The 17507-nt window shown below is 43.6% G+C and overlaps 1 protein-coding gene across 1 annotated transcript in view; it reads left to right on the top strand.

Annotated features, from left to right (window-relative positions):
* LOC117373101 (xanthine dehydrogenase/oxidase-like) overlaps positions 1 to 16801 on the top strand; it is a 38406-nt gene extending 21605 nt beyond the window's left edge. Inside the window, exons 13-25 of the mRNA XM_033968956.2 lie at positions 1277 to 1386; positions 1598 to 1782; positions 1903 to 2065; positions 2548 to 2640; positions 3479 to 3648; positions 5633 to 5759; positions 5921 to 6040; positions 6104 to 6200; positions 6374 to 6495; positions 6832 to 6965; positions 7518 to 7605; positions 9403 to 9489; positions 16571 to 16801. Of these exons, the coding sequence (XP_033824847.1) occupies positions 1277 to 1386; positions 1598 to 1782; positions 1903 to 2065; positions 2548 to 2640; positions 3479 to 3648; positions 5633 to 5759; positions 5921 to 6040; positions 6104 to 6200; positions 6374 to 6495; positions 6832 to 6965; positions 7518 to 7605; positions 9403 to 9489; positions 16571 to 16801 (1727 nt within the window). The remainder of the gene's footprint in view (positions 1 to 1276; positions 1387 to 1597; positions 1783 to 1902; positions 2066 to 2547; positions 2641 to 3478; positions 3649 to 5632; positions 5760 to 5920; positions 6041 to 6103; positions 6201 to 6373; positions 6496 to 6831; positions 6966 to 7517; positions 7606 to 9402; positions 9490 to 16570) is intronic.
* The last annotated feature ends 706 nt before the right edge of the window (positions 16802 to 17507 follow it).

Consider the following 17507-nt stretch of genomic DNA (forward strand, 5'->3'; position numbering starts at 1 on the left):
TCAAAATCATACCTGAATAAACATTTCAAAAAATAAATAAGGAAATGAGTTTTATACCTGATCAAAATAAAATCACAGAAACATAACTGTTGTATTCATACTGATTATGGAACACATTGAAGGAAAAATACAACCTGATTGATAGTATTGATTTAAATTACACACATTAAAGTTTTCTGTTTTTTTTTTCTCTTTTCTTATTTTATAATTTTTTTTTGTTTAATCAAAATGCTCAGCAGCCCCCTCCACGCCCAAGCCATTGCTGGACGCGTCCGCGCCATCAGCCGCCACCCAGAACATGAAATGGAACTCACTGAGGTTGAATTCTGCTCATCTGGAGATTGTTTCCCATGTGCGATAGTGAAGTGGGGTACTATTCATGTGAAAGTCAGGGTTGTGCCCGATGGGGGTGTATTTACAAGGTGCCGTGGAAGAATTGGTTAATTTTAAAGCTTTCCACCAGGCTGTCAGAGTTGTTGAAATGACTGTTCTTGAAGCAGTTATGTTTTTTGAGAGTAGTATTCATTGAGGGTATGTCTACCAAAGAAAGATTTTTGAAGTATGACTGTTCCAAAGAAATCCATGTGCTATTATTGTATGTTTGTCCTGTCCACTTAACTAGATATTGTAGTTGATTTGCCAAGTGATAGTGGATGAATGTTGAAAACATGTTTTAGATTTTGAGTGAAAGCCTCCTTCCATCAGCGAGGGCATTGAAGATGAAATGTGGCTGGGTCTTTCAGCGTGACAATGATCCCAAACACACCCCGAGCAATAAAGGAGTGGCTTCGTAAGAAGCATTTGAAGGTCCTGGAGTGGCCCAGTCTCCAGATCTCAACATCACAGAAAATATTTGGAGGGAGTTGAAAGTCCGTATTGTCCAGCGACAGCCCTAAAACATCACTGCTCTAGAGGAAATCTGCAAGAGGAATGGGCCAAACTACATCAACAGAGTATGAAAATCTTGTGGAGACTTACAGAAAACGTTTGGCTTCTATCATTGCCAACTAAGACTATATAACAAAATGAACAAGATAAACTTTTGTTTTTGACCAAATACCTATTTTCCAGCATAATTCACCAAAAAAGTCTTTAAAATCTGAAAATGTGATTTTCTAGATTTTTTTTTCTCTCTCATTGTCTCTCAGTTGAAGTGAACCTATGATGAAACGGGCCTCTCTCATCTTTTTAAGGGAGAACTTGCACAGTTGGTGGTGACTAAATACTTTTTTGCCCCACTGTATGTTGTGCTAGTGTAACGTGTGTCATCCTCCAGAGGGCGTCAGAGTGCTGCACATGGACCAGGACTTCTTCACGGGTTACAGGCGGACTGCAGTGCGTCCAGCAGAGGTCCTCGTGAGTGCCGCCATCAACTATAGCCGACAGGTACACACACACACCTGTACACACACCCCTCCTCTCCTCCTTTGTCTTCTCTCCTTCTGACTATCTTCTCCCCCCTACTCATTTCTCCTCCTCTTCTCTCTCCTTTCCTCTCCCCTTTCCTCCTGTCTCTTCTCCCCTTCTCACCTCTCTTTCTCACCCCCCCTCCCTCTCTACTCCTCCTCCTCTCTTCATGTGTTTGTCATCTTTTCAGGGGCAGATTGTTCGTTCGTACAAAACGTCTCGCCGTCGAGAGGATGACATCAGCATTGTCACTGCCACGTTCAACGTGATCTTTGAACCTGGGTCGAGCCGGGTTCATGACCTCCGGCTTGCCTTCGGAGGAATGGGTCCAACAACAGTCCTCACCCCGAAAACGAGCAATGCACTCAGAGGGAGGTGAGAATACAACCAACCTCCTCCTGTGTTCTATGTATCAGATGCCCTCCCATCCTCCTGTGTGTCAGATGCCCTCCCTGTATCCTTATGTACCTCTTAAACTCAACATGTGGTGTTCAGGTTGTGGGGGGAGGAGCTCTTGCAGATCGCCTGCTCCTCATTGGCTGATGAGATGACCCTTGACCCTTCGTGTCCAGGCGGGATGGTGTCGTACAGAAGAACTCTAGTCTTGAGTTTGTTCTATAAGTTCTATCTGAGCGTTCTGCAAACCCTGGGAGAACAGGTACTCCTGTTTGTCACCCACTTACCTTCACCCAAATCTAACCCTAACCACTAAACTCAGACCCTGGCACGGGTCTTATGTTGGTGGTGTTTCAGTAAATCATTGCCACAGTGACAGTAATTTAAAACAAAATACAGCATTATATTAGATGTTTGTCTTAGAACAGCCTCATGAGGAACACCGCAGATCGAAGAGCGTTGTTTAAACAAACACCCAACTCATCGTTTTACATCCCACAGAAATACATTTTATTATTTTTAGAGTGAAAATGTTTATTTGTGAACTTTACTTCAACTTATGACCCATGTCTGGTCCTTGTTGTGCATTTAAAAGCCAAATCTCACACAATTCCACTATCAACAATATGTATTGGCTCAAAACGTCGGTATCGGCCCATGCCTAATTTTGTGTGTATTTTTGAAGTACTTTAAGTTTTTTGTGTTTTTGTGTGTTTTTGAAGTATTTTGTGCACTTGTGTGCAGGGTGTGGAGGAGGTAGAGCCAGTTCCTTCAGAGTATCTCAGCGCCACAGAAGTCTTCCACCCCCCAGTGCCCTCTAGTGTGCAGGTCTATCAGGTACAGGCCACTAGTCCCGCTTTAGTCCCGCTTTAGTCCCGCTTTAGTCCCGCTTTAGTCCCGCTTTAGTCCCGCTTTAGTCCCGCTTTAGTCCCGCTTTAGTCCCGCTTTAGTCCCGCTTTAGTCCCGCTTTAGTCCCGCTTTAGTCCCGCTTTAGTCCCGCTTTAGTCCCGCTTTAGTCCCGCTTTAGTCCCGCTTTAGTCCCGCTTTAGTCCCGCTTTAGTCCCGCTTTAGTCCCGCTTTAGTCCCGCTTTAGTCCCGCTTTAGTCCCGCTTTAGTCCCGCTTTAGTCCCGCTTTAGTCCCGGTTGCATCTCTGCTTTCTCCTCTATTCCCTAATCCTAAACCGCAGACTGTATAAAGAAGTGGACTAAGGGAATGTGATGTCACATTCTGGGTCCAAATTAAGTTCGAGGCTAGCAGTCATAAGAGCTCATTTGTCCCAGTTACATATTTGGAATTCCGACAGCAAGTATCACAACCAAAGAGCCAATCTGGAGTGAGGCTGCTGAAGGTAATGCCCCTTCCCGCCCGCACCGCTGGTATAGCACGAGGTGGGCACTTAGGAACGCTCTCAGTCAAACCTGTTAACGCTAGCGGAAACAACCTTGGAAAAAGGTGCCTGATTGGTCTGTTATTAATGTTCATATTTTGATTTATCTTCAAAATAGTGAAAACAGTCTCAATATACAGTGGGTAAAAAACAACAAAATTTTAAGGCCAGAATGACAAGCCCGACATCTATAGTTACAGAGACAGGGGCCGCACTTTTTCAATAGAAATGGTCTGGTTCCTGGTCTAACCGGTCTCTGGTCTGGTCCTGGTCTGGTCTCGGTCCAGACTGTCCCGTCAGGGCAGGACATGGAGGATGTGGTTGGACGTCCTCTGATGCACGTGAGCGCGGAACAGCAGGCAACAGGAGAGGCTCAGTACTGCGACGACCTGACACCAGCTGACAACGAGCTGTACCTCAGTCTGATCTGCAGTACGAGAGCGCATGCAAAAATACTGTGAGTACAACAAATGCTACTACTGTGACTAATTCTAATACTACTACTGATACTACTACTGATTATACTACTGATACTACTACTATTGCTGATAGTACCACCACTGCTGCAGCTACAATTGATCAAACTTTACAGTGGGGCAAAAAAAGTATTTAGCCGGCCACCAATTGTGGAAGTTCTCCTATGAGAGACAGAATGGGGGGAAAGAATCCAGGAAATCACATTGCAGGATTTTTAATGAATTGATACATTCCTCGGTAAAATAAGTATTTGGTCACCTACAAACAAAGATTTCTGGATCTCACAGAACTTCTTTAAGAGGCTCCTCTGTCCTCCACTCGTTCCCTGTATTAATGGCACCTGTTTGAACTCGTTATCAGTATAAAAGACACCTGTCACCTGGGGGGGGGGGACTAGAGGACCTAGTGAATGACCGGCCGAGAGCTTGGGCCAAAGTAACAAAGGCACCATCTGTAACACACTACGCCACCAGGTACTCAAATCCTGCAGTGCCGGACGTGCCCCCCTGCTTAAGCCAGGACATGGATTGGGAGAATCTCATATGGTCAGATCAAACCAAAATAGAACTTTTTGGTAAAAACTCAAGTTGTTGTGTTTGGAGGAGAAAGAATGCTGAGTGGCACCACACCTACTGTGAAACATCGGGATGGAAACATCATGCTTTGGGGGTGTTTTTCTGCAAGGGATCAAAAAGAATGAATGGGGCAATGTATCATGAGATTTTGAGTGAAAACCTCCTTCCATCAGCGAGGGCATTGAAGATGGAACATGGCTGGATCTTTCAGTGTGACAGTGATCCCAAACAGGGCAACGGGCAATGGAGTAGCATTTCAAGGTCCTGGAGTGGTCTAGCCAGTCTCCAGATCTCAACCTCATAGAAAATACTTGGGAGAACATGAGCGCTCTTCGAAACAACTGTTGTTGTGATATTGGGTGTTACAAAAATAAAATGAATTCAAGTGAATTGAGTTAAAAGTCTGTATTTCTCAGCGACAGCCCCAAAACATCACTGCTCTAGAGGAGATCTGCAGGAAGAATGGGCTAAACTACAGCTACAGTGAAAACCTCTGGAGACTTACAGAAAATGTTTGACCTGTCATTACCAACAAAGGGAATATAACAAAGTATTGAGATTAACTTTTGTTATTGGCCAAATACTTATTTTCCACGATAATTTGCAAATTAACTCTTTAAAAATCAGATAATGTCTTTTTTTTTTTTTTCTCATTCTGTCTCTCATAGTTGAAGTGAACCTGTGATTAAAATTACAGGCCTCTCTCATTTTTTTAAGTGGGAGAACTTGCACAGTTGGTGACTGACTAAATACTTTTTTGCCCCACTGTATTTATGAAAAGTTTTTCATACAAAAATTGTAACAAAGTGTTTTACAGTCATTAAAATCAGTCCAACATTTCTTTACACCCAACCACCCCCATAGCAGCCCGACCCCACTCAATCATACAACTCACACACAGACACCATCACAACCAGTCTTACCCCCCCCACACACACACACACGCACACACGCAAGCACACATGCTCACAGACAGGCACACATAAGCACACACATGCTCGTACACACACACACACACGCTCACAGACACGCACATATGCACACACAGATGCTTGTTCACACACACATGCACATGTGCAGGCACACACGCGCACACACACAAACACATGTACACACACGCTCACATTCTAAAATACATGAGGCAAAGCTCTATCAGAGGAGTCTGTGCCTGGAGCAGGGAGCCACCCTCAGCCACCAGGACATAGGGCCCAAGCAAAGATAAAAAAAAAAAAAAGATATAGTTCTACTGCTACCACCAGTACTACTGCTTCTACTCTCCTCCAGTGTTGACCCCATTCTCCTTTGGTTCTGACCCAGTTAGCCTCTGGCCCTGACTTGGGTCTTCTCTGGTCTTGACCCAGTCTTGACTCAGTTCTCCTTTGGTCCCAGGTCTATAGACTGTTCGGAGGCCCGCGCGATGCCATCTGTCGTCTGTGTTCTGTTTGCTGAGGATGTTCCTGGATCCAACGGGACTGGACCCGTGGTCTACGATGAGACCGTGCTGGCCCAGGGAGAGGTGAGTCCAGGACTAAAACCACAACAGAGTCCAGACTAGAGACCAGGATGCCCTATCTGCATGTCAGGTGCTCTCCCTGTGTGTCAGATGCCCTCCCTCAAACGTGAATGCTCTTGGCGTGTTTAACCCCCGTGTTGGTCATGTGACCTATTTGACCTCAGGTGACGTGTGTGGGTCATGTGATTGGAGCTGTCGTCGCAGAGACTCAGGGCGATGCACAAAGAGCTGCCAAGTCCGTCAAGATCCAGTACCAAGACCTGCCTGCTGTCATCACTATACAGGTACTGGGTTTAGACTGGATTTAGACCGAGGTTAGCGCTTAATTCTCATTGGTCTTTTTATAGGATGCAATTGAGGCCCAGTCATTCTACGAGCCAATCAGAACCCTCCAAAAGGGAGACCTGGAGACAGGATTTAACCAATCCGACCACATTTTGGAGGGTAAGTTTATCAACCAATCAGAGAGAAGCTAGGTCTGTAATGACCAATCAGAGCGCAGGAACAGACTACAGTATTTTGATTCCTACTCTCTAACCCTAACCCCCTCCACCAGATTGACTCCTCTGATTGTCTCTCCTCCCCCCTTCTCTCCCCTGATTGGCTGTGGTCACCAGGTGAGCTTCACATGGGTGGGCAGGAGCACTTTTACCTGGAGACCAATGTGACTGTGGCTGTGCCCAGAGACCAGGATGAGATTGAGATCTTCAGCTCCACACAGTCCCCATCAAAGACCCAGGTGAGTCCAGATCAGAGCTAGACCAGGGCTAGACCACAGCAAAACTAGGGATACACCGATCCAGCTTTTTAGTTCTGATATTGATTCCAGTACTATGACTTTAAGCATCTGGCTGCAATATGCAACTTGGCTCCAAATTTACCACTATAATTGCTAGCTTTGATGAGCTTCATTTGACTGGAAGCAAATTCTATGGGTGACATCACACTCCCTTAGTCCACTTCTTTGTACAGTCTATGGACTGAACAGGACTAAACCTCAAGTCTCTTGTTCAGTCCTGATTCAGTTCTGCTTTAGTCCTTGTTGAGTCATGGTTCTGAGCTGTTCTTGTCTCAGTCCCTTGTGGCCAGGGCTCTGGGGATCTCGTCCAATCGGGTGCATGTCCGAGTGAAGCGGATGGGAGGAGGCTTCGGAGGGAAAGAGTCCAGAACCACTATACTGTCCACCGTGGTTGCCCTCGCAGCCCACAGGTATGACGCTGAGTAACCCACGACCAATAACCCCAATGACCACCGTGACCCCTAATGAACCCTACCCCCAATAACCCCTAGACCCCATTAGAGTCTATTTTTAGTTTATTTTTTAAGTCTATTTTTTAAAAATTATTTTAAGCTATTTATCTATTATCTTGTTTTATTGAATGTACAATTTTCCTTCTGTTCTTTAACTGTGCGGTGCAATACTGGAATTTCCCCACTGTGGGACTAATAAAGGCAGTTCTTATATTACCTAACCACAACGACCCCAACCTCTAACCCCCATAGGTACAACCCTGAATGCCTCCTGACCTCTAACTCCACAGGTATGACCCCATCAAACCCTAGCCCCCCAGGTTTGACCCCAAAGACCTAGACCCCCCCCAATGAGCCCCAATGACCCCGGAATGAATCCTAAACCCACACACATGATCCCTAACCTCAAGGACCCCTAAAGCCCTGACGTGAGTCTGGTCTCTAGTCTGAGGTCTGGTCTCTGGGCTGAGTCTGGTTCTAGGTGGATTGTAACTGTTTTTTATGTCCCAGGCTGAAGCGTCCTGTGCGGTGCATGTTGGACAGAGATGAGGACATGTTGGTGACCGGAGGACGACATCCATTTTACTCCAAATACAAGGTCAGCCCCGCCAACTGGCACTGGTGCACTCTGGGAAACGCAGTCAGAGTACATCTTAGGTCTAACCATAGTACAAAGAAATGGACTGAGTGTGACAGCATTCGGCTCCAGTCAATTGAAGCTCATCAAGGCCAATTTGGAACAAAGTTCCATATTTGGAAATCCAACAGCGAGCATCATAGCAACCAAAGTGCCAATCCGGACTGAGGCTGTTGAAGGTAATGCCCCTTACCACCCGCACTGCTAGTGCTTAGCAACACTGTCAATTAAACCTGTTGCTAACACTAGTGGGAATGAACTGTCCGTTTTAACCCATGGTACATGATCCTGGAGTTTTGATTACACTATTTTGTCCCTAAATCAAGATATGATCATTAATAACAGATTAATCAGGTGCCTTCTTTCCCTGAGGTTGCTCTTGCTAGTGTTAGCAACAGGTTTGATTGACAATGTTCTCTTCAACAGCCTCACATGATTGGCTCTTTGCTTGCTATGATACTCGTGGTTGAATTTACAAATACAGTGGAGCAAAAAAGTATTTAGTCAGCCAACAATTGTGCAAGTTCTCCCACTTAAAAATATGAGAGGCCTGTAATTTTCATCATAGGTACACTTCAAATATAAGAGACCCAATGGGGGAAAGAACCCAGGAAATAATTTTTAATGAATTAATTGGTAAATAAAAATACGTATATATATATATATATATATATATATATATATATATATATATATATATATATATATATATATAAGTATTTGGTCACCTACAAGCAAGCAAGATTTCTGGAACTTACAGACCTGTAACTTCTTTAAGAGGCTCCTCTGTCCTCCGCTCGCTACCTGTATTAATGGCACATGTTTAAAACTTGTTATCACTATAAAAGTCACATGTCCACAACCTCAGTCAGACTCCAAACTCCACTATGGCCAAGACCAAAGAGCCAAGGAACCACAAACAAAACTGTAGACACCAGGCCCCGAACACTCAATCTGCAACAGGTAAGAGCTTGTGTGAAGAAAATCAACTGTGGAGCAATTATTAGAGAATGGAAGACAAGACCACTGAATTTCCCTCGCAAGATCTCACCTCATGAGGTCAAAATGATCACAAGAACAGTGAGAAAAAAATCCCAGAACCACATACAGATCTTAACCCCATAGAAACTATTTGGAGGGAGTTGAAAATCAGTACTTATTTTCCACCATAATTTGCAAATGAATTCTTTAAAAATCAGACAATGTGATTTTCTGTATTTGTTTTTCTCACTTTGTCTCTCATATTTGAAGTGGGAGCACTTGCACAATTGGTGGCGATTAAATACTTTTTTGCCCACTGTATGGAACTGGGCTCCAGATTAGCCACTATAACTGCTAGCCTTAGTGAGCTTCACTTGGAGCCAAACACTGTGGGTGATGTCCACTTCTTTATACAGTCTGTGGGGAGGACCCCCAGACCTCCTTAACCTTCTGTTCTTACCACCTGCTTTAGGCGTAAGTGTACAGTTCAGATTAGAATACACACGTGAACATACTGAAAATTAATATGCAATTATTTAGTATTTACTACTCATGTCTCACAGAAGATTTTGTTATTTGTAGGTTTAATTATATAATAGTCAAACTACATCTTTATTAGAAAAAAATATAAAAAGGTGGTCATGTATTTGTAAACAGCACGGTTACTTAATCAAAAATGTCCTATAAAAGTCCTGAAAAATGATTTGAAGTAGAATGTGTGAAGCCTGACTCTGGGAAGAGCGTCTCAGGTCTAACCCGGTTCTGGTCCGGTTTCAGGTCGGGTTCTCAGAGTCTGGGCAGGTTCTGGCTCTGGACGTGACATACTACAGCAATGCAGGGAACTCCATGGACCTATCAATGTCGGTGAGTCCACAAGAGACAGAACCAACCCTACCCCTGACCAAAACAGAACTAAACTTAAAAAAATATATATAAAAAATCATAAAAGCCAATCTATTTGTTGTGGACTTGTGAAAGAACAATGAGACAAAGTTAGATCATTCTAACTTCTAACATTCAAGCGTAAAAAAGCAAAAAAAAAAAAGTATTATTCTTGTTAGGGCCCGAGCATGAATGCGAGGAGGGCAAGTCAGTGACTTATCCATTGTTTATTGTTGTTCATGTATGTGCTGTGCTTTTAGCATGTTCTAATTTTACTAATATGTCTACAGTATTATTCACTGATCTTTAATGTGCTTTGTCATGTGTGATGGACTGAATGTTTTCTGTGCCTATGTCCTATGTTTTTTTTGTCTTGCCATCAACCTACCAATGGGACTACGGATGAAAATTAGCCTGCATGGCTAACTCTGGCACTTTTACATACTGCACTGACACATGTTGATCAATGTGCACTGTCCCATATTTAATATGGGACAGTGCACATGCCCTTCGAGACAACTGTTTGTGATTTTGGGCGTTACAAAATAAATGAATTGAATTGAAATTAATACATAAACATCTCACACTTCTGCGAGAGCCCTATTGTATTTGTACAATTTTGAAGAGAATTTCAAAATAAATAAAAATAAACAATAAAGTATAGATAATTAAGTGGTATAAAAAATTAAAGGTTAGTGATATTGGAAGACAATGAAATTCTTACTTTCTGACCACACTGGGTGCCAAAATAGAGAAAATTTGGTATAAAATAGATAAATGAGATAAAGAGAGCATATATAACATTATATAATCAAATAAATAATAGTGCAAAATTTCAAGTGTAAGGTGTAAGTCAATGTCTAGGAGGGGGGGGCTATTGCTCAACAGTTCAAGAGTCTGATAGCCGTTGGAAAGAAAGTTCTTGAGTCTGGTTGTCCTGCATTTCATGGGTTAGGGTACTTCTGTACCTCTGGCCTGGAGACAGGAGTGTGAATAGTCCATGCTGGGGATGGGTGGGGTCTTTGATGTTGGAGGCAACTGTCCTGTGAACTATGCGATGGTAGATGCTCTGTAGAGAGGGTTGAGGAATCCTGATGATCTTTGTGGCGGTCGTTACCACTATCTGCAGGCATTTGCAGTCCTTCACAGTAGAATTGCTGTACCACACAGTGATGCAGCTGGTCAGGATGGACTCAATAATACAGCTGTAGAAGTTGCTGAGGATTTTGTGCGAAATGCCAAATTTCCTCAGCCTCCTCGGGAAGTAAAGCCACTGTTGAGCCTTCTTCACCACCTGCGAAGTGTCCAGGTGAGGTCATCATTGATGTGGACTTCCATGTATTTAAAGCTGCTCACTCTCTCTACCTCAAGGTCCCAGATAAATAGTGCCTGATGAGGTCTCCTCTTCTTCCTCATGTCCACTATCATCTCCTTTGTCTTGTCTGTGTTGAGAATGAGGTTGCTGACTCCGCACCATGTCACCAGACTGTCCACCTACCTCCTGTAGGCCGCCTCATCTCCGCCTGTGATACAACCTATGACAGCAGTGTTGTCAGCAAACTTCAGTATGATGTTCTCGGGTGGGATGTGATGCAGTTGTAATACTTCCGCAAAATCTTGACCAGACAGCTTAGCCATTTGTTTTAAGTCAGCAAGGTAAGTCTTAGTCTTTGTGGAACCTACACTAGCATAGTGAATTTTTGACAGGTTTTTAACACGGTATTCATTATGTGCAGGTTTAAATTTGTACGGCAGTAATGGATTTAAGAAATTGAAAGCTGCATATGTTTTAAACTCAACCAACATTTCATGAAATTCAGACTCAGGAGAGTTTATCATAACTGAACGCTCTATAGCACCGTATTGGAGCAGAAAATCTTCTACTTCATCAACTTCACATTTAGGGCTGGCACTCACAATAACCGCGTTTTGTATGTTAATACCGAGGGACTCAAAAATGTCCATGTTGAAAGGGGGTTGGTGAGACTGCAAAACAAAACAGGTATTATTAACTGCTATGCCACCTCCTGGCTAGCTCGCCACATTTTCTGTAGCACGCATGTGGCTCAGAAAGAGAAAGAGGGTGAATTGATATTTTGGACTTGGATATTGAGTTGAGCGTTGGGCTAAATCAGAAGAGTTACGTATCGGCTCACTGGGAGGTGGGAGAGCAGTGTAATAAACCAGACTAGAACATATTTACTTTTGGTGGTTGGTACCATGTATTGCAAGTAAAACATAAAACACAGAAACACACAATATTTACAAAATCTGCAGGATTTCAGTATCAGTCTCAATATTTTACCCTTAGAGTAAGGCAAAATCAGAATCAGAATCACTTTTATTGATCCCCGAAGGGAAATTCTCTTAGTTACCAGATACCACAACCACAGGATAGAATTTAAGAATAAAAATAAAAAGTAATTTAAACAAGAATAAAATTGTGCAATAAGAATAAAGTGTCATGCAATAAGAAATAAAGTGTCAGTGTTTCTAAAGTGTCAGTGTTAAACAAAATAAATAAATAGATCACCTCACAAAAATCACACACTATTTACATCTATGTACAAAGTGGAATATTGGAGTATTGAAGTGTTTGGTTACAGAACGGAACGGAACGGAAAAAACGGAAAAATAAGTGCACTTTCACAGTTTAGGTTACACAATACAACAACAATGCAGCACTCGATACCTCCCAAAAATAGAGGCATACAATAGAACAAAAATGAGGTTGCCACTGATATGGGCTTAATTGTCCATAAAATTTCCCTTTTAGTCCATATGTTAAGGTTGTGAATGCGAATGTTTGAGTCTATGGGAGGGACAGGCTGCAACAGCCTCCTACCAGACCGCAGAGGGCTGTAGAGTTGAATGTGATGTTCCAGTTCTTGGTAGGGCTCCTAGGCCATCAAATATTGTGCCCAACCTGAGCACACCTGGCCTGTATTAAACAGAATTACCTTTTAGCAAAAGAAAAAAAACTATCACTTTTAGTATTAGCTGTCTTTAGTTTAGTGTACACAAAATCCATGTAAGATACTGTTTGTATAAATACAATTACAATTTAAATTGACTATGTTGACGGTAATGCACCGCGGTATATTAACAGACATGTATGTAATGATAATGAACAACCAAACAGACTCACCAAATCCCCTTGTTCGCGTCAGAACCCGCGGTCTTTACTCAGCGTCCGTGATAATAGTAGTGGCTCCTGTGAGTTTAAAACACGTAACGGTAGTTTTAGAAGACGGATGGTGTTAGTTATTGCGAAAATAGCGGAGACACGGTACCTGTGCAGCTGCCCTGTTGCGCTTCCTCCAGCTCTGACCGGAGAGGAGCGCAGCTGCATTGTATGAAGTGCTATTAGCGCGTCATTGGCTGAGGTGGTCACGTGAGGGAGCTAAGGTTATACGGCGCGTTTACTGATATACGGAAAATGGGAATTTACAGTTACTATAGGTAAGTGGATTTTACACCTGGGTTACACAGTCGTGGGTGAATAGGGTGTAGAGGATGGGGCTGAGGACACAACACTGTGGGTTGCCGGGGTTTGTGGTGATGCTGGCTTTGTTCTGTTTCCAATCCTGACAGACTGGGGCCTGCCAGTCAAAGTCCAAGAGCCAGTCAAAGTGCCGGGTGTAGTCCAAGTGATGATAGTTTGTGAGTTTGTGGGGGATAACTGTGTTGAAAGCAAAGCTGTAGTTAATAAAAAGTATCCTGATGTAGGAGTCTTTATAGACTGAAAAGAGGAAAAAATCCAGGAGTGGAGCTAGCAAACATGTTCGCCACGGAGGGCGCCATGACAGAATAGTATCAAAAGAGGAGCCCAGCTCAGAAAAAAGTCATCATAGACAAATTAAACTTAGCATCAAAAATAGGTCACATCGGGACATGTAAAAAAAGAGGGGGGGGGATTTGGTACATACATTCTTCATGTGATACCGAAGATAAAAGTCAATGAAGACTACACACCCATTTACATAGTCACAGCTCAAATTTGTGAAAAAGTAAAAGAAAATAATTTTTCATAATTTGAGGAAAATTGGTACACACATTGTTTGTGTCTGTGAACAAAAAAGTCTGATGTCGTAAAGGCAGAACGGACCAAACAGTGTAAGACTCGGGCAAGATTTACAGTGAACTTTAATTCACAAATTGTAAATAAACAAACACAGGAATAGATCTGGTGGGGAACAGGGGACAGAGTCCGGGGCAGGATCCAGGTGCGGAGCGGGCGGTGCGGAGCGGGCGGTGCGGAGCGGGCGGTGCGGAGCGGGCGGTGCGGAGCGGGCGGTGCGGAGCGGGCGGTGCGGAGCGGGCGGTGCGGAGCGGGCGGTGCGGAGCGGGCGGTGCGGAGCGGGCGGTGCGGAGCGGGCGGTGCGGGCAGCGGTGGGACAGGAAGCAGAGCGGGAGCCGGTATCCAGGGACGGGAAAAGCAGGAGCGGAGACAAGGCAACCAGAGCCAAGATGGGGAGCAGGGTGCAGAGCAGGGTCCAGCGAGGCAGAGTGCAGGAGACAAGAGGAGACGAGACTTTACCAGGTCAGGAAGGCAGGGTAGGAGCGGAGCTGGGAGGGTCCAGAGAACTGAATCTGGAGAGCGGCATAAAAATCCAAATGAGCAGGATGCAAAAAGACAAAATGGCAAAGGCAAGACAAGCAAGACGGATGATCTGGCACCGAGTGTCTGCTCCTGGCCCCTTTTATCTACGGCAGGTGGCGTTGATTGCACTAATGAGCTGCAGGTGCGCGCAGGAGGAGCCAGGAGCTCAGCCCAGCTCTGGCTCCGGCAGGTGGGGGAGGGAAGGAACAAGGTAGGAGACAAAACAAGGACAGGAACAGTATGGATCCTGACAGATGAAGGTGGCCAATTGTAATCACAATATGCTGATAGCCAAAATTTGGCTCTAGTATTTTAAGAAACTTGTCCTAAGGTACTTATCCGATGGATTTCAATGGGATCAAAATAAAAATAACTTGTATAAATCTCAGGGTGTGTTCATAAAAAGTGCTTAATAAAGCCACCATTTTGACAGTATAAAAATCAATTCTTCAAACATCAAATCTGGATGGATTAAATATACTGTTTGTGTATTTTAAAGACCTGGACATAATGAGAATTTACTTATATTTTTTAAATGGCCCTCCAACGCCCCTGCAACTTTAACATAAGATGGAAACTTTTATCTGCAACATCACACCGGTTTATTGAATCATGTCAGGCCGGAGTTGGCCGCCCTTGGACTGAAGCATGCCCTTCCAAGTTGCAAGGGTTGCAAGAGCCCTTTATCTCTGCTTGCAGTTTTCATTAGGCTCGAGCCTAGGACATCCTGGGACTCATTAAAACCACGTCCAAAGCCCGAAAAATGGCAGACTAAATAGATTCTCTACAGCAATGGCCTAAAACTATGGCCTAAAATAAAAAGTTTCCCAAAAGATGGAGTAATCTAAAAGCACAATTGAAAATTATTAAAAATGTCTCCGTGGTGCCCCCTTAAAAAGTCAAAATACATTACGCCAGTGGAAGAAGATGCCAAACCTTTTTAAACATGCAAACATGAAACTTAACATGAAATTAGCCCAACAGGAAGTGGGTCATATTGGGCAGGATCCCATTTTTTGCAAAATTGCACTTCTCTCTCTTTTTTTTTTTTCATAATCTCCACCTTGGAATTTCTTTCAAAAGCATTGATGATCTGAACATGACTATGTACAAGTTGTATAGCTATAATATAAAACGCCCCCTTGGAAACTGTGAATGGGACCCAAAAAGTTAGTTTGTTATAAATATTTCATATTTGGCAAGGACATCCATATTGACATACTGAACAAAAAAGCCAATGAGAAAATACCTCTATTTCCAACTGTGCAGGCGTGAAAATGTCCGAAATGCTCTCATTGGAATTATTGGAGTAGTATTACATAAACGCTGATTTTGGGTGGAGGGACGATGTAAGTGGGAACTAGGTGCAGGATCTTTGCTGTGGCATGTATCCTGCAGTTACAAGGGGTGGCGAGGGCCTTTATCACTGCCAACAGTTTATTTATTATTGTTATTATTCCTAAGTAAATTGCTCCTGAGAAAAAAAATGCTCAAAAACTCGACTTGGATTTAAAAAAAAAAGTACATTATGATCCTGCTCTAAACCACACAGAACATTGACCATATTGGGTCAAACTTGAAAAACTTGAAATCTAGACCTTATACTTTAACAAACTTGTACAGTTTTTGATCCGACAGACTCCAAACTGAGATACCACCAGCAGGACATATCTGGGGTCAAAAATTGTTAAAAGAATTTACATAAGTTTCAGGGTGTGATCATGACGAGCTCTTAATGAAGCAGCCATTTTGAAAGTATAAAAATTCCTGTAACTTTGTCGAATCTGAATTGACCCAATGTAGTTTTTGTGTATTTTAATGACCTGGACATGATAATGTGACTTACATTTTTTAAAATGTTTCTCCAGCACCCACTGCAAAATAAGATGGGACAGAAATATTTATCAATAATGTCATACCAGAATATTGAATCACGTCAACCCAGGGTTGGCAACCACTGAACCACTGAAATGTGCCCTTGGCTGTTGCAAGGGCCCTTGATCACTGCTGGCAGTTTTAATATTAACTGGTATTTTTACAAAGCTGTTCTGTCATTATTTTAAATGATAAATAACATAATTTTTATCATACGCTGTGTGTATGTAAAGAAAATCCTCTTTTTTCAGTCTTTGTGCTAGTATTGGTTAATATCGGATATTTATACATATTCAAAGTCAAAGAATCAATATCGGTATTGGAACAGAAAAAGCTTGTGCATCCATACAAAGAACCACATAGAACCTTACCTTCTCCCCTCTGACTGGCTCTCCCCTCTCTCCTCCCCTCTGACTGGCTCTCCCCTCTCTCCTCCCCTCTGACTGGCTCTTCTCTCTCTTCCCCTCTGAATGGCTCTCCCCTCTGACTGGCTCTCTCCTCTTTCCGCTCTTCTGATTGGCTTTCCTCCTCTCTTCTCTGCGATTGGCTCTCCCCTCTCCCTTCCCTCCCCTGATTGGTCCACAGGTGATGGACCGCGCTCTGATGCATCTGGAGAATTCATACCTTGTCCCAAACGTTCGCGGTCGTGGCATCATGTGTCAGACACACCTCCCGTCAAACACGGCATTCAGAGGCTTTGGCGGACCACAAGGGATGATGGTCTGTGAGGACTGGATCAGCGCCATCGCTCTCAAGCTCGGGAGGACATCTGAGCAGGTCCTGGTCCTTTTTTCTCAGGCTTCAGAACTGATTTAGACCTGGTTTAGGCAAGGCTTGTTTGCATAGCACAATTCATATACAAAATAATTCAAAGTTCTTTACAAAATAAAGACATTAAAATCACAATACAACAAATCAAAACGTAAATTATCATAAAATAATCATATACATCATAAAATTAACCTTAAAAGAGAAGAGTGCAGAATAAAATGTCGTAACGGGGGTTTAGCGGACCAAATAGTGCAAGATTCGGGAAAGTGTCAGTGTTTATTTACAGTTTGTGAATCAATAAACAAGTAGATAAGTTAATTAGGTGGGGAACAGGCGACGGGGTGCAGGCCAGGATCCGGGAACGGAGCGGGCGGCACAGCGGAGCTGACGGTGCGGGTGGCACCGGGACGGGGAGCAGAGTGGGAGCCAGTATCCGGGAACGTGGGGTGCGTAGATGGGGACAGGACAACCAGGAACAACGCCAGGAGCAGAGAGCAGAACGAGATCCAGAGACGTAGGGTGCAAGGAGTGAGACAACACAAGACTGCTGTACCGGGAAGGAGAGGCAGGGTTGGAGCAAAGCCGGGAGCGCGAAAGCCGGGAAGGTCCAGGTAACCAGGTCTGCAGGGCAGCATAGAGGAAACACAAATGAGCAGGATGCAAAAGGCAGGACTGCAAAAAGGCAAAACTAGCTGGATATTCACGTGAGACACGCGGACGATCTGGCACCGAGTGTCTGGTCCTGGTCCCT

This window comes from Periophthalmus magnuspinnatus, chromosome 7 (genome assembly GCF_009829125.3).
Source record: "Periophthalmus magnuspinnatus isolate fPerMag1 chromosome 7, fPerMag1.2.pri, whole genome shotgun sequence".
Classification (NCBI taxonomy): domain Eukaryota; kingdom Metazoa; phylum Chordata; class Actinopteri; order Gobiiformes; family Gobiidae; genus Periophthalmus; species Periophthalmus magnuspinnatus.